General features: G+C 31.7%; 1 protein-coding gene across 9 annotated transcripts in view; it reads right to left on the bottom strand.

Moving 5' to 3' along the window:
- The window catches only part of LOC108722985 (dystrophin, isoforms A/C/F/G/H), a 477,563-nt gene that overhangs the window by 353,990 nt on the left and 102,622 nt on the right, over positions 1 to 20,951 (bottom strand). For all 9 annotated transcript variants that reach the window (XM_018448392.1, XM_018448399.1, XM_018448394.1 and 6 more), the window contains one exon: positions 9,656 to 9,870. In XM_018448392.1, the coding sequence (XP_018303894.1) occupies positions 9,656 to 9,870 (215 nt within the window). The remainder of the gene's footprint in view (positions 1 to 9,655; positions 9,871 to 20,951) is intronic.

Raw genomic sequence — 20,951 nt, 5'->3', positions numbered from 1 at the left:
TCGGCATTCGCTAAGGATCAAGAACAGGCAAATGCTGAATATACGGGACATCTCCTAAAACGAGTCAAATTTCAAGAGCGTATTGTCTGATAAATTTGAAAGTTAAATTCTTGAATACAAGGTTTCGTGTTCACAGAAACTAACATGTTGTGATAATAGTCCAAGTAAGTAATTATGTGTGAAAAATAACTTTCAAAGAGAATAATTCTCGATCACGAAAAAAAATCCGCAACACAATTATTTTAAATAAATCGAACGGCTATTATAAAGCATGAATAAACATTCAATTGCATCACAAATTTACATTTTTCAACAATCATTATGGCGAACAGTTTTTTCTTGCAAATAGCTATATTGGTGCGTTTAATTAAATATCAAGGCAAGTTGTGTAATCGTATTTCCATTACAGCTATGAATTGTAAAGCCAATAATAATATAATTTAAAAGCTCGTCCACACGTGCGCGCGCGCGTAACGCTTCGCTAGACATTGGAAACATCTCCGCTGGCGATTTTAACGTGCATGTTCGCTGTGCACAGAATTCTAGTCGAAATACTTCAAAAGATCGTAGCAGCTAAATAAACATTTACGGCAAACAACATATTGGAAAAAAAAAACTACCATGAAATTCTCAGCCTAACGCCGACTGATCGATCGGTCGGCGATGCAACAACAAGCATGCAAGAAACCCAAACTAGCATTCGACGAGGGGATCGCAAACGTGGAACTTTCGAGGGAGTCGATAAATCGCGGAAGAGATAAACCGTAGTGCTACAGGAAATTAAGGTCTCGCTCAGTCCGGCAACCCCCGGAGTCTGCCACCTAGACTAAGCTCTTGGGTTCGTTCCGCCTTTCACCCACCCTTGTCCGACTCGAAGAGGCCTTGATTAAGTGCCCGTTGTCGAAGAATGATCATATCCCTTATGTTTCCGCCTCAAAATGGACATCGTAGAACACATTGTATACATTTTCTTATAATTTATAATCGAATCGTTTTTTTTTAAATTGAGTCGTATAAATATAACGTTAAAAATCTTTTAAAAATTATTTTTAAGAGATTTTTAATGTTATGTTTATACTATACAATTTAAAAAAAAATGATTCAACCATAAATTATAAGAAAATACGTATATACAGTGTGATTCTACGACAAAAAATAAGAGATACAAGCCAAATTAAAAATAAGTACTTCTATCGATCTATACTAAATCTTTCTTTGTTGAAAATGATATTTTTTTTGTAAATTAGAAACTTATTCAATCTTTCTAATTATCGATTTCTATAAATTTAAATACAATTTCTTCGCTGAAATAAATTACAGAATTTCACAAATAAATTCGTATACGTATCCATAATGTGATTTCCGCTATCCGTATTCATCACAATCTATAACCAATGTGTATTATTATTTTCATTATACTTTTCAAAAATCATAAAACGGGATTTTCTCACTGAGAATTTAACGACCGGTTTTAACACCCGAGCAATAAAAAAGACGCGATAAAGCATACCTCCCTTGAACATAACTGCGTTGAAAGTGATGCTTAGCAACGATCGAACCGCACAACGGTATCCATATTTTTATTATGACGAACCTCGCGGGCTTTAACCGTAAAACATTACATCAAAAAACGCTTTTTTCTTCATAAATAAGCAATTGCTCTTAGTTTAATAATCGAAAACATCTCACAGCTATTTGCAGGGTTGGCACAGAAAAACCTAGTTTACAAAAACCCACTGGATTTTTGTACAAAAACCTAAGTACAAATTACAAAAACCCAAATGCATGTCAAATTTCATTGTTTTGTATAATATTAATATACCTTCGCATTTTTAAACAAAAATTCAATAAACTAAAAAAAATGCTCGTATTTTTTGACCTTTTTAACTACTAATTTTGCTTAGCAATCTCAAGCTAGATATTTTATTTTTATATACTTCAATTCATTTATGTTAGTTTAATTATAATTAAACATTGGAAAGAGAAAAATATGAAGGTTGAACATTTAACATTACGAATAAAGTTATATAAAATTGATAAATCTTTAACGTCATCAAGTGAATTTAACTATTTCGTCGTTGAATGGCGAGAAAAAGCAGTCTTTTTCGAAAATTTTCAAAAGAAATCGAATAATGTTTTACCAAATCATTCCAAACATACTGTGTAATACGTTTGATAAAATAAATGAAAAAAACATTAATTGTCTATTAAGAGAATGTATTGATCTATGTAGGAAATATTTCTAATTAAAAAATTTTTTTCTTTGAATGATATAGTACTTTATTTAATTTTTGGTTCGCCTTATAATGTTGAAATTGTAAGTTGTGAAAGAAATTATTAAAAAAATGTGATATAGAAAAACATTATTAGAAATACATCATTTTAAAAATGTACCTGTGATATGGCTCTTATAAGTTTACAATTAATATCAATCCAACATTTTAAAGTTAAAGCCTCATGATCATCGAAGTGTTGGTAAATAAAATCAAGATAATAACGATGAAATTTAAATAGAAAGTTATTAGAATGCATTGTATGACCCGCGTGCAAATAAATTAAAATGTGTAAAATATCTAGCTCGAGATTGCTAAGCAAAAATTAGTAGAAAGGTCAAAAAACACGAGCAACGTTTATTGGATCTTTAAAAATACACTAGTTTATTACAACATACATTAAGAATTAAACTAGTGTTTTATCTATAAATTAATCGGAAACTTGTTGCAACATGATTGCTTAACATAAATGATATTAATGAAATGTGGGTCCTAAATCCTGGTAGTATCTGTTGGACGACTTTTTGACATTATGTTTTTGTCGAACAGATACTACGCTTTTAAAACAATAGATGACTGCTACTAGAATCTTAGAAACCTAAAAATCCACAAACCACAAAAACCCACAGAAACTTACAACAACCCCAAACAAATTTAGGTTTTTCTGGAAAAAACTGGGTTTTTGCGAACCCTGGCTATTTGTCCGCAAAAATTTGTTTTATAATATGTATATATGTGTTATTGCACTTTATATATATTATTATTATATATTTAGTAAACAAAATAAAATAACTGTAATATATGTAAATATTGTTTACATATATTACAATAGGTTTATATATAAATATTATAAATTATATATACAAAATATATATAATAATAATATTCTATTAGTTATTAATCAAATACGCTACATGCAAACATAATCAAGGAGAGATAATGATCAATAAACACGAGCAATTACAATAACTAAATTAAATGACAAAAATATTTATTCTCATCGAAATCACAAACAAAAACTTTTAACGTTTCAGCATATATTAAGCCTTCATTAACAATAATAACTGCGATAGGTAAATAAACGAAATCGAATTATGCAAAAAATTAAGAAAAAGTTTTAAAAGGTAAAACGACATTTAAAGTACCTAATGAAAATACAACGGAATATATAGTATGAAACTTAAAAGCGCAATAAAGCGTAAAGAGGTCATGATTAAGATTTGAAAGAGTTAGTTAAATTATTGGTAAACAGCTTATATATAATATATTCTTAATTACATAATTATATAGAAGGGGAGGCTAAGTGGGCAGCTTTTTTTCAATTGCAACTTTCAATAACAAAATAAATGATTTTAGTCAAATGATTATTAGCGTTTTATAGAGTGATTATAAGATTACAAGATATATGCAATAAAAAGTTTTGGTGTTTGCAACTTCATTTCATCCATATATCTACACAAAAAATGATGTGATTCGAAAAATGAAATCTCAAAAATTACTTTTGACTATCGAAAACACGTTTGACTATCTAAACATAACAATGCGGCGCACTTAAACTAACCAATCTTCATTGGTAAAGAAGACACACAAGATGCTATCTACAATATAAATTGGGAACTCATAAGATATATTTTTGCCACTCAAAATTCAAATGCCAGCTTAGCCCCGGTCCCCCCCTACATATATTAAATCTTTTCTAATATAATTATATATATACATATATGTATATATTACAACAAAATCTTACACAAAAGAAGCTATTTTCGACTGTGTTACTTCCAAACGACAATAAATACGAAAAAGTTAGCGCAGGTGCACTTTGTACAAAGTTTGTCGATTGTCGACTTACGACTTTTTGATGCGTCAAACGGTTCATTGGACAAGCTATTTCATTCTCCTTCTATCGCCTCGCTTTCAAGACTTTTATTATTATTGCTTAGTGTATTTAAAAATTGAAAATAATATATCTTTCAAAAGATATTTCGAAATTTTAATTAAAATACTAAAAGCCATATAAAAAATATTTGAAAACATTTTTAATAAAGCAATTCTCTTTTTCAACTACATTCTTGTTACAATATTATTTTTGTTTTACATACTAGAAATTATATAGCTATATCTAAATTTTAATAATCTGTGTAAGCATTATATACGTATAAATACGAATCTCTTTCCAATAATAAATTCAAAATTAATTTAATCATAAAAACATAGAAATACTTCTACATTGTTAATCTTTCGTAATATGGCTAGAAAATAATGTTTGCTCTTTCAGTATTTTATGCAAAATACATGTAAGTTCAAACTAAACTCACATAATTTATCGCAAGACAAAATATGGAGATCAAGAATTCAATAAGCTGAATACCGTAAAGAGACTCAGTTCCAAATTATTGGAGTGCCGTGGAAACGCGAACACGGGAATTCAGTATGAGGAAGCACACACTAACATCATGTTCAGAGAAGTTTCGAATATGAAATTTGCTCTATATATAACGAATATTTGCACTACTGTGTATGAGCCTTTTTTGTCTACATTAACTTTCAGCTCCTTTTATTCAGGAAATATGTTTTATCAACCAAAATTAAAATATAAGATAAAATAATAACATTCATTATAATACACAACAGAATCAAAAAAGAAAAAATCAAGAAAATAGAGTATCATTTTAGCATCATACAGAAAATTAATGCAGTTAATGCAAAAAGAATAAATAATATATCTTCGATTAAAATGTTGTTAAATTTTAATATTACATACGTTAAATTAATAAAATTATAACATTTAGATATTTTACTGCCTTATTTCTCCTCTCCAAACGCACAAGTTCCTAATCTGAACAATTTCCTTCCAACAATGGATCAAATCAATCATCAAATCAATCATCCACCAGATCATTCAAAATGGATATCCCTAAATCAACGTCGAATATCTTAGATGAATTACGCTCACTATATCATCTATAGGTAACACAATACGTGTATATGTGTGTGTATATATGTTTCTATTTATATCATTGACCCAACTGACATAATCGTTATTTTAACGAACTCCACGCTTCAATTAATAGGTTTGTTTTCTGTGGCTGAATTAGTGTACACTTTTGGAACTTAAAGTGAGATAGTGTATATATATATATGTGTTTGATCTATATCGAAAGCGAGAAAGAGAGTTCTAGTGCAGTCTAGTGCACTAGTGCAGGAACAGAAAACAGACCAAATGTGACAACCAACACGCATAAAATAAAAAGTGGTCTATCATCAAGAGTTGAAACAGCATTTCATTGGCAACTTGATTCCTACTCAAGTCTCGTTACCTCGAGGCCTCTCATCGCTTTATGCAAACAGCACAATAATTGTCAGTGCGACAGCGTAGCCGGAAATAGAAGCCGGGAGATAGCTATTATGGCGTTAGACTGGCTGGAGTCTAACTGTTGACTCGGCAAATAGGAAAAGCGTACTGGAACCTATGCAATGTTTGCTGAGACGTTGGTAAAAGTTACTTGGACAATAGACAGAGATATTACGTGTTACCGGAAAGTATCAAACCCTACATCATAATTAATCATTAATCAACTAATTGTTAACGCATCCTCTCTCTATCTCTATCATGATAATTAAAATAGATCTAATTGCAAGTATAATAAAATGAAATGTAATATAAAAATATTGGATAAGTATGACATAAATATAATCACAATGTTCTTAGTAAAAAACAAGTTATACAAGATCAAAAATATTTTACCTTTATGAAGAGCGCATAAAATGTCACATTTTCAAGAAGAACTGCAATGCTACATGCTTTGACATGAGCAAAAAGGAAAAAAAAACATTTTATAAAATATAAACGTGACAGACAGGGTCATAAAAGTTCAAAGAGAATAAATTCTTGAAAAATACTTGGAAAAGATCGCGCTATAGATAAGCTCAGTTAAAGCAAAAATAAAACACCTAAGAATTTTACGAGAGCCTATACAATTATATGTTTATATCTTGTTATAATAAATAGTTTAACAAAAAGATTGGTTTTCTTACAAAAATAATTAAATAAAATAATAAGAACCAGAACAATGGATATAGAAAGTAGATATGCTTCGTTAAACAATATCGTACTGTAACGAGAAAGATATATACAAATTTAAAAATCCGTAGGGTATAAGGAAGACGTAGGGCGAACTAAAAAGATATTCTTCGTTCCAGGATATTAACATTTACACATAAAACTCTGATCACGTAGATCAACGTAGCTACAGCGCCTGCTAAATTAAACTTACTGCGTCAGCCAAGTGCGCTCTTAAATTAAATTTTCATGCTATAAAAGACGATAAATTTCCGCTCTGTCGAATCATGAAAGAAGCATCCTGTGTGGATACAAAAGTGAAATTTGACTTAATTTATTCTATCATATTTCCTAGATTGTACGCTCAAGCTATGTCCGTCACAAAAGAACAGCCCACGTACGGAGAGTGAATGAAGATCAGTATGGTGCGAAGGGATAGAAACCGGCAGAGTAATTTGATAAAATTGACCAAGTTATACGCTTGCATGAACATCGACCCTCTCTCTCCTTGCGCTGTCCACCGTCGTCACACAAATCTAATTCCTATCCCTGATAACCGAACTCGTGCCACCAATTGCAGAATATTCAGTCGAAATTACATTTCTTTCGAAATTTGCTGTCGTAACCAGATCGCGATCGAAGGAGAATGCGGACTAGAAGTCGAGGTCGAGATCCTATGAAACATGCTGACGCGATAAGAAGTTATTGCTGAGGCAGCATCAACAATAGATAAGTCCTCAAAACTCCATTTGCAATTCCAGTGATGACTCTCTTCGATCTCGATGAAGCTATTACTGTGCATCCTGCACATCTTTCGCTTACCGCTCACGTAAAAAGTTTATTGGAATTTATGCTCGGAAATATTGCTGATAATAAAAGACTATTCAAAAAATTTGCGAGACTTGAATTAATAAAAATAATACTCAAATAAAAATAATAATAAATAATAAAATAATAAAGTATGTATGATAAAAAATATTTGAAAATATAAGCAAACTTTAAAAGCAAATGTTCAAAGACGTTGTAGACAAATAGATTCAGTAAATTATGATTAGTATGCACTTCATGGAATCGATGAGTTGCGAGAGCAAAATGAGAAAGGACTTTTATTACGACAAATTCCTAATAAAGAGAAAACCAGAAATAAAATTATCCAAAAGCACAATATTCTTAATAACCACAGGAACTCTTTCATTATTATTCATAAAGTTAAAATGTTACGCACGAAGCACCATCCGATTACTCTGTGACAGTTTGACATATACCTAGAAAAAAAGATATCTCCTCTATTTCTGTATTCTCGCTACGTCACCACGGATTTATATGTAATTTATGAACCGTATTTCAGAGAAAACAGAACTCTTATAACAAAGTTTGTATCGCTTTATAAAAATTGCTGCGCGTAAACGAAAATAAAATACGAGCATGAAGAAAATTAATTTTTGATATAAAAACCTTTATGTGATATTGTCTGTTATTTCAAGTTATTTATTCGCCCGTAATCCTTCAGATTCTATGTAGTGTTACACACATTCACTGATTATGTATTAAAGATGACATATCACACACACAATATTAAGACGGAATACGTACAATATATGTATATGATGAGGGATATCGACCAGATACGTCACTCTACTCTGAATACTAATTGTAGAAAGCGGATCTAATTTAGCCGACACCTTGATAACCAAGTTAAGACTCCTCGCCCATAAGGGACACGCTACATACTGCACACAGAATACATCGCAATATGCTCGTGAGCTTAATACAATCTACAACAGCGTTTTAATTTGCGTTCTCAAAGAAAACGCTTTTCCATCAGAGAGAACAGGTATGTTACTTTTAGCTCTTCCTACAAAGCATGTGCATATATCTGTTTTCCTGAGTTTAAATATACAGACAGACTAAAAAAAAGAGTACAAGCAAAGAGAAAAATCTAATAGGGTACTCGTTTAAAGTTCAAAAGGAATCGAATATAATTATAAACATACAAATATAATACAGATATATATACATCAATTTAATAATTATACATTATACATAATCCTGTATTTTTATGTTTAAAACAGCTGTGTTTTTGCGTTTTAAAAGCAGTTTCCTCGATATTACGCAAATCAAAACCAGTATACGTGAAAATATATACATATACAAAAAATAGATCGATTTCTTTCTCTTTTTATGTCTGCCGGCTAGACGAATCTCCCGAAAAATATACCTCTCATAAGGCTATTTAACATATTTTTCGTCGACATTAGAGACATGCTACCGTATTGTAGGAATCTAGCAACGTTGCTATATTCTCGTCAGTCTCTCTCTCCGCATTCGCGTAATTTATGCACTTTAATTAGCCAAGATGCCCGAGGACAGGCAAGCTCTTGCCGTTATCGTAACTCCGCCATTTTCGGCGACGCGAGAAAACGACGGAAATTAGCATTACGGACTTCACTCACGTTTTGTCCAAAGAATAATATCTTACAGAACAGGTACATCTAGAGCAACGCATTTAAATTGCAAGAAAATAGAATTAAAATAAAGCAAACCCGAGTAAAAATAAATCGTAAAACATTTGAGAACCCTTTATTGGGAATATTTCCATCCCCTCGTAGCAACACCAGAGTAATCAAATCGATATCTTCCAATCGGATTCCGAAGATAACCGAGCGGTAATTATTATCTGTTACTTGAGCATAACGGTATTAGTTCAAATTGTTAACTTTATCGATGCCATGTAAAAACACGTTCCATGTGAATAAAAACAAACATAAGAAATAAAATTTTACTTGAAAGAAATGAAGCTTTACTTGCAAGGTGCTATCATTTGTTACATTATTATATACATGTATACATTATTTACAATATTACTCATATAATATTGCTTTTTAATCTGAGATTCTAGTATGCCCGAAGCAACTTGGCATTGCCTTGGAACCTCAGATTAAAAAGCGATGTTATATGAGTAACACAGTAATTAATGGGTATACAATAACGTAAATAATATTAGTCTAAACTAAATAAAAACTAATTTTACACAAGATTGAGAAGATAAAAATTGCTAATTGTTCGTTATAATAAGCATTTTTAGATTATATTATACAAGCATAGACCAATATTAGTTCGTACTACACAATAATTATATAATTTTAAATTTCTAATATTAAAGAATGTATACAAAATTTTAATTAATAAAAACCAAACAGCAAATAAAATAGCAGAATATACAAACTCGGATAAATGTGAAATATATTTTTTTTAATTGAGTGTATTTTTTGCTATTATTACCCTGGCAGCTTCACGCACGCGTATAAGTAAGCGAGCTTACCTGAAGCACTGATTTATCGAGTCCCGCGACGAGGGCGGAAGCTGAAGTAGAGGGTGAAGGTGAAGACGAAGCCGAGGAAACGGAGGCAGACGGGCTGCTAGTCGCTACGGGGGTCGACGGTGACGAGGGGGCAGGAGAAGGTGACAGCCCCCGAGAGCCCCCTGCAGCTGCATCCGCCGCCCCCGGTGCTGCGGTGCCTACACTCCTTTCCACTTCTGTAACACGGAAACAAAACCATATCTCCATTAGAGCGTGGCGTCGTGTCGTAAAAGTCGGCAAGCCGTATCTCCTGTGGCCGCCTGCCGACGTGACGAAAATTGATGCGCTCTCGGCGCATCAGGAAGCAAAGCGAATATTCAGACATCCGTTTCAACGACGCTTCCGTGCCGTACCGTGCATACATCGAATTATCGATCATTCGAGCTTATCAACGATAACGATTGTCACAAGTCACGCACGATTGAAAAGCGACGCGGCTATCGACACATCAGAGATCTGAGTTATTGAATTTCCAATTGTATTTGTAACTAATAAACACACTATTAATATATGTAAAAAATATCTTTGTAAAAAATATTCTTTGTACAAATGATTTATTTATCATTCGTAACCGATGTCTATTTTACAAAAGAGAATATGTCGTTTTATGAACATGTTGAATCTCTCTATATAAATGTAAATGTATATTAAATTTTTTCTCGTAATGTCATAAAATTCACGTATAAAATAATTCAGAATTTTCCATACATTCTTTTCAATTATAATTGCATTTATCTGATTTTATGTAATGAAGATATGTAACTGAAATAACGCCCACTAATCATACAGTGCTATTTCTAATAAAAAAAACTAAGTCGAAAAGTCCTCTACCATTTTGCAATTTTCGCATTAGTTAACGAAATATTAATTTCTAAATATTGCCGAATAAACGGATAAAAATCGATGTATAAGACAATTTTGAGATATCTTTCCATGTTCTTTGTAAAATATTTTGAAGATTTTTCTTAAAGAACTCTTAAAGATATCTTAAACCTGTCTTATACGTCAATTTTAGACATTTTGCTCATTGGATAACTAAAAAAAAATATTGCGAAAATTGCATGGTAGAGGATTTTTTCGTCTCAGTTTTTTTTATTAGGAATAACACTATATGATTAGTGGGCGTTATTTCAGTTACACTGTATATGTATATATGTATATATATATATATGTATAATATAAAAATAAATTGCAATAGCGAAGATATATTTATAATTCAACTTACAATCGTAACTGTTACAGAAAAGACCTATTTTGTTGTACAATGTTCCGCCTTACGTTTTTCGTGAAAACTGGTAATTTTCCAGTCGACCTGTTGTTGCTGTATTCTTTCTCACGTGCGGTGACACAATAAAACGGGAAAGGAAAATTCGTTCAGGGGGCGAAAGATAGAGAAAAAGAATCGAGGCGAAATGGTTTCGAGGCACGTACCGAAGGATGCACGGTCAATTCATTGAATAGGGAAGTAACTTTCATAGTTTATAAGTTTACTCGCTTCACATCCTCTCGGATCGAGTTGGAGCGAGATCATGGCGGATCTCAGGTGAACCCTACGCAGGGTCGTCGAAGACGAGCTTAGTGCCCGTCTCTAATGTAATTGAAAACTTTCGTAAACGCTTTTTCCTACCCCTCGATTTGTAATCCTCTTCTACCAGCGTTTAAACGCTACTTAATGGTACGTCAATCAGTAATGACATGAAACTCTGTTTATTTTCCTCTATTTATACTAACATGTCACATTCCGTATTTATATGTACACATACATTCTATAAAAAAATAAAACAATAAATTAAATAGTTTGCGATTATTCATGATAATAATTCGCATCAATTGTGACATCTATTGCAATAATGCAATTACAACCAAAGATGTTTATATAGTCTTGTTGTAATTGAAATTCACGTAAATTTAACCAAAACGGTACAAATCAAATTATAATTAATCTATTAAACATTCTATAGTCGAGTTAATCAGAAATTCAATTATAATAACCAGAGTTTTGATTCATATGACTAGAACTCGTTCTGTTTGTACTTTTTGTTGATACAACCATAACATTTTTTTCAATGTGCAATTATCTTGGATTACAACGTTAAAACTACAAATGTATTTTATATTGTCATAGTATATTTTGAAATAAATAAGATTTAGCATATAATGACGTTTGTGATCGATAAAGTGAGCTTGTAAATTATATCAAATATGTTGTAATTATAGTCATTTAATATATAGGTACTCTTATTGTACAAACGTTCATGTAGCCTATGTATTTATTTATTTAACAAGCTAAAATGGAAGTCTTTGATAATTTCACAATTCAGCGCAATTATTATCAAAAAAGAGATAAATCTGATTCGATCAATATTATAAAAACTGTAACATTTACTCAGTGAATTCTATAATCTAGAATGAGAAAATCAAATTGTAAATCGCACAATAAAATCACTAAAAATGTTAAGAACACTAACTTTAGTAAGCCACAGAAGGAATCCGAATATTTTTATTTCGCCCATTGTATTATTTGAGCGTATTTCCTACAATGAATCGTAAACGTGCCGTAACTCTAAAATTGCCTGTAAAGATCATAACTTATGCACGAAACCGTCTCGGTCCAGTTTTACAGAAGCTATTATATTTTTACTCCTGGACTTTTCCGCCCCGGTTAATATACCGTACTATCTTAACAATTCATTTTATCTCTGTTTTATTGCCGATTTTTGCTGCATTGTCTAAAATCGGTGATGAGACAAAAAAGAAAAATTACGAAAATAGAGAGAGATAACGAAAAAGTAGAGAAAAGCAGACAATGGAACGACGAGCAGATTATATTCTGCACAAGAGATCAGTTTACTTGTATAATTACTCACAAACCGCAAAACTCTCTATATTAAAAATATTTTGCTTTCGACGGTATTTTTCAACGCGTCCAGTGAATTTCGAGAACATAGCTATACACTCGCGACAAAGCACTTTGTCGACAGGGTCGGGTAAAATCAGTGGGCGAACGGTCCTACTAATTCAAAGCGAAAGCAGTTATGCAAACGTACTGCGAAACATTCGCCGTGAAATCTCAAGGATACCATTCGCCTTTTCAAAAGTTCAAATTTCTACACGTTCCATCTCGTCCACTCACGCAAATTGTGTACATATAATTTGCGAAGTTGAGAACCGTACAAATCTCCACCAAAGCAGTCCAACTTCCACGGACGAGATAGCTATCCTAATTTAAAGACTACCTTGTGTATTTTTACGTCTGATAAAATTGGATTAGAAATTGTATTAAACGCAAATAAACGTAAAATGTTCATATCATTAATAAATATAGAATAAAGATAGACTATATAATAATAAAAAAATTTGTCAAATATTATGTATCGATAATATAACTCAAGTAGTAATTAAAAATTTTACTATATGTGTTGTTATAAAATAGATGTACATAATTTTTAAAAATTATTATTCTTTTAAATGATCTTTACTTGTTAAAAAATTGCTCTTATATAATTAATATATAGAGATTTGTTACTGTCATAAAAAAAGACAAGAGTTTAAATAACAAGAGCTTGAATAAATAGAATTATGAGGGAAGATAATATATCAAACGTAGGAAATTCGCTATACATGTCGCATTAACATACTAAATAATCGTATGCTATATGATAAATACATGAGTGCACATATGTACGCCTGAATTTCGCGAGAGAAGAGAAGGAACTTAATACACAGATAAGATACACAGGCTTCGGTGCATAAACCACAGAGCGTTCACAAAGTTCTGTCATAAGTCGTCGGAACTTCTAAGCCCTATACATGCTGGAGTTACACAGTCCCTGTGGCGGTTGGATGAATTACGATACACGCTAAATACATAATAAGCATGACGGTGCATATTCGGTCTCGCTTGCTTTTGTCCTATCAGATTGTAGTAAGCAGGAGCAAAATCCGGTTAGTCAAAAGAATCGATCTACGTAAACTTTAGACAAACTTCTTTGCAGATGCTATCAAAAAGTACAAACGATGATACATGCTGATTCTGCACAAAATGCGAATACTTTTCCTCTTCCTTCGAATTTTCACATGTCAAATAATCATCTTCCGCTCCGTGCAAAATATGATAGATGAATTTTACTCTAACATAACATTGCTTTTACACATTTAACTATCTTAACTTATTCGTAGATATTTCTTGCACGCACTCGTATGTTAAAAAATCTTCGGTGTAAGAATAAAATATCATATTCCTTTATGAGCTATTAAAATATAAAATAAAGAAGATTTGTATAACAATAAATGTAAAAACAATGTCGTCCGAAAGACACATGCATAAGTCTTTAAAGAGTAATGTGTAAATTGTAAATATCTCTAAGTCCTTTGGTATATATAAGAATGGTTTATATAAGAATTTTTGGAGAAGTAATAACTCATTCTTGGAAAAGTGTCAAATAATGAATAACTTCATTCTAGGCTGCAATTAAAAAGCTTCTATGAAATTTTTATGAAAAGGTATTTTTAAAGTTTAAAAGACGGCTTGCGTTTATTCTCTTATTAATTTAGAAAGCTTAACGCAAATGATACTACCTGATGCTGCACGGCATGAAGGAAAATGGTCTTTGAAGAGGACATTCGTAACACTTGTCGCTGCAGCAGCTGCTAGGAGCGAGTTATTACTCCCGTAACAACGGCAATGAGGGTGGACCGTTTCCGATGCCACATGATGAGTATGAACCATATAGTTATCGATTATCCATCCAACATTTACGCGAACGAAAAATAAGAAAGACTTAGAAACATTAAGAGAAAAGCGTTTGAAATTTGTGATCATAATTGCAGGGTAAAATAATTATTAGAAACTATTTTTGTGGTTATTACTGCTATAATATTAATAATTATAACCATATGTAATAGTCTTCTCAAATGAAAAAATTGTACTATAAATTATAATTATTTTAAATATTAACATAATAAAAAAAATATCAAGATATAAATGGTAAATAAAATAAATATTTTTGTTCAGTAAATGCAATCGCAATTACAATAAATATAATTATTTTCTTAAATTCACTTACTATTTATATGGTAATAATTAAAAAATATGTTCAGAAAAAACTACAGACAAGCATTTGTGTGGCTATTATTAATAGCTCAATTGACTGTATTTGTATGATTAAAACAATTATGAATATATATAGTTGTCCCAAAAAATGATTATAAATTATGGTAATTGCAACTATTTTTTTCTCGCAGTGCATATGTATCGATCAATCATTGCAATTAGTGTAACTTAGACGTACAAAGTTATCAAATATGAAAAGTCATTAATTTTCCATTCAAAAACAATGTTACGACTCAGAATAAATATATGGAAATGTGTATTTGAAAACTCGAAATGAGTAACAATATCACCAACAGAGACAGTAGAAACTCATTAAATACGAAGTGTATAGGATAATAAACAATCTGTGAGCGCGCACGCGCGGGAATCAGACGATAAATCTTTAGCGCGACAGTGATGTCTTATCGAAAAAAAACTTTTTATACGATCCAACGAGAAAAAAAAATGTTTTTCGCGAATATAAAGTCAGCTTGCACAGTGATCGATTGAATAGATCGCTACAAATCTCGCAGCAAGTTTATTCAACTTTCAACATAATAGAAGTGCAATTTTGCTATGGTCAATGTGGTTAAACTAGATCTGAATAGCTTAACGAGATTTATGGAGTTCTTTTATTACTTTTTCAGAACGGGGTTAGAGAAGTAATCGGATTCTAGATTAAAGACTCGTCCATTGACTCCGCTTCTATTCATTTCAACTTATTCTACTAAATCTCTTAGTTGCCAGACCAGAGTTATTTTCTTATTCCTAATTACCAGCCTCTGTGGTATCTTTATAATCTTAATATCAGCTTTTCCTACATCCCGTCTTATATACGTAATCCTATTTACCCATTTAGAGCAGCATAATACATAGCTTGTAATAAATTAAAACGTTTCTTTTTGCAAAAATATGTAATTCGTTTGAGAAATATTAATTTCGCAATTTCGCAATTTAAAAAAAAATACAATTTTGTTATTTTATTTAATATTGTTTGATCCAGCTCTTAACCGTGACAGGTAAAGATTTTTAGAGAAAAATCCAAGACGAATTGTGAGTATAATAGAAATATTTGCGTACATATATATTTATAATATCAACGATGCCATGCCAATATTTTCGCAACGGTATAAAATCTCACACTGCTTGGAAGTATACACGGATTTATACAGTATAAAGTAGAGGAGCAGTGATCCAGCTCAGACCGTCGCCGTTGAAGTAGAAATCCCTTGTTAGGCTGCTACAACGAAGCGAGGCGAGGCAACCGTCGCCGCGGGATGACCCGCCGTGAAAAATAGGACGAATTTACAGCAGGAAGCATCAATTCTCTCCGTGGCAGCAGTTTTATTCCAGCAAGACCATGGAAGGAAGGAAGGAAAGCACGAATACTTGGATCTCTTCTCCTGGTACTACGGAGGTGAAAAATAGGAAAGGCGCGTTGCGAACACGGCTTAAGCGTCCGTCTGTCCGCCTGTCTACCAGGGATAAGTGATGTGACAGTACAACGGAGATGCGAAGGGAAAGGCGGAATGGCAGGAGAGCGGTCGTATAGCAGCAACACAGGGAAGAAGCGAGGATGGTCGTGAATGAGAGTGATGGATTGCACGCCACCATCCACTGACACTCTTCCACCAAAGGGCAGGTCGCCCATTGTACTGCGGAAACCGGAACCCACAACTTGTGCCGTCTACATTTCCGGTTGGCTGAACGACAATCCGATCTGAACGGTAGCGCAAATCCGTGTCTTTTCTATCGAAGAATCTTCGACTGACAATGTGCTGTTTACGTAAATCAGAGCTTATTCGCGTCGTCTCTTTCTAGATCTTTTTTCCTGGATTATTCATATTTATTCATGCAATAAAAGCAAAGAATAAAAAATCATATAATTAGAATTTCTTTTTAGAGGTTGCTATAAGTAGCGAGAATAAGTTTAATAGATATAATTTAACGATATGCGTTAGTTTTCCTTCTTTATCTTTGATTGGTTTGTGATATAAAATACTAAATACAATTTCGATATGAAACATAAAATAATATAATAATCCCTAATGCCAGTCTACGTGTTTTACATATTTCGATGTAAACAATAAAATAAACAATAAAATACTTTTTGTTTTACGCGTTTTGCATATCGCACGCAGTTGTTCTGTAATGGAACGAATGGGTGGCCAGTCATTCGATTAATGGTCAAACAAGTAAAATAATGTGCAGATTTCTAACGGTATGAATCAAATCTTATGTGAGTGTGGATAGAAATATCTGAATTGGCCGTCCATTGTTACGTATTATTTTATAACAATTATATAATTAATCTTTTTTGGCAGTTTTGTTAATGAGAACTCGGAGAACTCACTCAACCATGTGTTTAGATAAATTAATATAGTGAAAATTACGTCGTCATAACCCAAATAAATTCACAATATCGACAAGCAAATTTCACGAGTAAAAAAAAATAACGTAATCTTAAAGCATAGTTATTAAGAAATAAAAACGCAGAAATAAATATTCGATACTTGCACAAAGATCAGAAATACCGTAAGACTGTTAATACTTGACAATACTCTTAACCGGTAAAAATAAACGACAAGGGAAAAGCGAAAGAATGAAACTAAAATTAACAGAACGAAAGAGAAATAAAAAGATCCTGCTGCAAACATTGTTGCCAATTAGCTTGTAGCGACTCAAGACACAATTAAATGTGTAACACAGCAAAAAGTAAAGTAGAATAGTCAAACGTTAAGAATATGTCGATATTCGTTAGAACAATAATTATGTCTTACCGAATATATCTATTTGTACATATAAATGACAGCTACATATGCGTATATTATGTAGTCGAATTATGAACTTATCAAAAGTTAGTTCACAAAGAAATTTAAATGACATCAAAAAACTATTCAAAGTATACTCACTTTTATTCATATATTAGTTAAAATTTTGTGGCAATATATTTAAGATTATACACACACACGATTTTAAATAATATATGAATAATTGTAAGAGCGATTTTAGATTAGTTTAAAAATAAATCTTCATAAAAACTCTATGAAAGAATTTATGTTGAATTGTTTCGTAAGCATGCAAGACAATGCGATAAAAATATTCCTGTTGTGTACAGAGAGATTATTAATATAATTAAGTTTAATCAAACAAATGAAAAAATGTGAATCATGCAATGTAACTATACGACGTTCTAACTCAAATTATGCGAACGTAACAAGAAAAAGTTAAAGCTCCTAAATACATATAAACACATTATTACTTTATTATGTTATTACAAAATTCATAAATTCTTTATTCGTTTATTCCTATTAGTATCACAAAAGAGAATATTGTGTATATCCGCATTGAATAATTAAAACAACTACGCGAATTCTGGCTAGAAAAATTATTATCTGGAATCCATGTGGAAATGGTCGTCGACAAGGTTGAAACAAATGTGCACATTAATGGATATCACGGATTATCGTCACAGCAATACAAATGCGATTAAATTGATAAAACCTGCACGAATAACATATCAAGATTAGAATTAAAAGATTTGATACAGACAAAACGGATTCTTTTCCTTACCGTAATAAAATTACAGTAATAAAACTAAAATTATTTATATGTAATCGTATGAGCAGAAAATCAGTAAAAGATAATAATAAAAGATAATTTCAACATTAAAATTTGTTTATTAATAGTTTTGATTGTATTTAAGCAACGTAAGGATTATAGTGAAATTAAACGAATCACTATATAAATATAAATAATGTTATTGCAATTTTTAAAAAACTATTTTCCTGCGAAAACATAATTCTATTTATAATTGAAAAAGTAGGATATAAAAAATAATAATTAATGCGTTTAAATAAAATCACATAACTATGATTAAGCTTGATATTAAATTACGTTGATTATAAAAACTACAATAGATTTACGAAAATCTCGTGAATGCGGAATATAATAAATAATATAATAACTAATTGAATCGCGTACATGGGCGAAACCTGTTTTCGGCTTCAATAAAGGTCGTTAAGTATTCTGCCGATGGTAGAAAAAAGGAAGTATTGATGCTCCCTCTGTGAAACCATCACGGCAAAGGACGAATTAATCTGGCTTCACGTAGAGAGACCTTTTCTACCCCACGTTTTCGATGTAATTGAATCTCTCGTCTTTGCCAAGGCAATTGTACCATACCCCTCTTCCCGCCAATCTAGAGCTGCTCTCTTACCGCGAGAAATTAATCTTCCTTTTCTACGAGTACGATTCCATGATCGGTGAGAAAAAACAAAAGTAACAGAGGTCTATAATTCGACTCTGAACCGAGCCCGAACACAAGTTTTCTCGTGTCGGTGCCGATTAAAGGTGAATTAATCAAACGGTGTTTGTCGAGCAATTAAGGTCAGTTTTACGATCAAAATGCATTCACAATCGAAACCAAACGACTTTTACTATTTAAATAAACGATCAAACGTACCGTTATTTAAAACTATGTAAATTGATTTCTATCAAAATACTAATTAAGCAAGCTATAAACATAATTCTCATTTACATATTATCGAATATAATAATACTCTTTACATGAATAATTAATACATTAATTTTGTCACAGATATCTAAACACGATTATATTTTCACTAAAGGAAAACACTAATAAATATTATAAATATATGCTTCTCATTGAATATAAATGCAGCAAAAAGATTATCAAGAATTTATCTTTCATTTGAAATATTAATAATTCTAATATTTATTCTAATAATATAACGCTATTTTTTTACAAAAAATAAACGCGTTTCTATTAATAAATATAACAGTAACTTACAAAAAATACATTATATACTGTTAAATCAAATTTCGACTCTGTCATTATATTGTATAATTCGCTAAAAAAAATTTATTACATTTAACAAAGAGATTGCACAAGTAGTAATACGAAATAACGCCGGATAAAGAGGAAAGCAACATCCAAATTCCATTAAACCTTATCATATTAGGATAATAGGATTGCTCTTATTACAGTCTCCTCGAACAAGGATTTCTGTTTATCAGCTCAAGACACTCCTTCCTCATTCTTCCAGCTATATTCTCTTTCCGCAAAAAAGATCGAAATGATGACGAAAACAGAGAGGAAGAGCAAAGAAGCAAGCGAGAGAGAGCGAGAGAGAGCGAGAGAGAGAGAGAGAGAGAGAGAGAGAGCGTGTGCGCGCGCGCAAGGTAGACGAAGATGGAGAAAAATTACTTTCAAGGCAAAACGTGACGGCAATACTAGAACGAAGATTGTAAAATGCGGATCTCGCATTAAATATTAGACGCCATGTAAACGAAAGTTTATCGACAACTGGGCACTCCATTTAAGGAATAAGGTAACCTGGAAATTTTTCTTGAAATAAATTACGAAATTGTGATTGAACATTACTGTCCTTAAAATTAACTAGACTACATTAGAATATTCGAGAATTGCGTTAATAGCGTAGGACCGAATAATTATCATATAATTATAACTTAAATCGGAGCGTCTAATTTGCAATTATAATGTGGAATATTCGGAAAACATCTCATAATTCTTCTCAAATACTCCTTAATTATATAAAAGAAATAAAATCGTAAGAAGTTTCGAAAAGTATATTGGCTTTAAATAATTTGCCGGTCGTGCTCAAAAATATTTTCTTCCTCTTTATCGAAAAGGAATATAAATCGTGTGCTTAAAGAAGTGGTCCGCAGCCGCGAAGATTCTCTTGTAAAGAAGATTACGCTGCCAAGGACTTTCCTCATTTTTCGCTGCAACGACCAAATTAACATATTCATAAGATATTTATCAAAGATTCTCTTTGACGCCCGTTACTTAAATATGTCGCTCTGGCACAACAGACAACTTTTTTCTTTATTTCATCCCATAAAAATTCAGTGTCCTGTCACCGACGCTTTTAAAAAAATAAAGATACACAAAGCCTATGTATAAATATCACCATAAAGTACTATTGAGAAAATAAGTGGATATATTTTAACTATAAAATTTTTTACGCAAATATATTATTATGATGATAACGTTCAAATTCATTTTCTCTTAAATGTGATAGATAATAATAACCACAATTTCCAATATATTTCGCTCTTCGTAAATAAATCTTTAATCGAGCATAGCCCTTTATTACGTTTCAACGAGTGCGCTAGATA

Source organism: Mycetomoellerius zeteki, unplaced genomic scaffold, assembly GCF_001594055.1.
Source record: "Mycetomoellerius zeteki isolate Tzet28-1 unplaced genomic scaffold, Tzet1.0 scaffold221, whole genome shotgun sequence".
In the NCBI taxonomy this organism is placed as follows: Eukaryota; Metazoa; Arthropoda; class Insecta; order Hymenoptera; family Formicidae; genus Mycetomoellerius; species Mycetomoellerius zeteki.
Note: the sequence above shows the minus strand (reverse complement) of the source record. Positions and strands in the feature narration are given on the sequence as shown.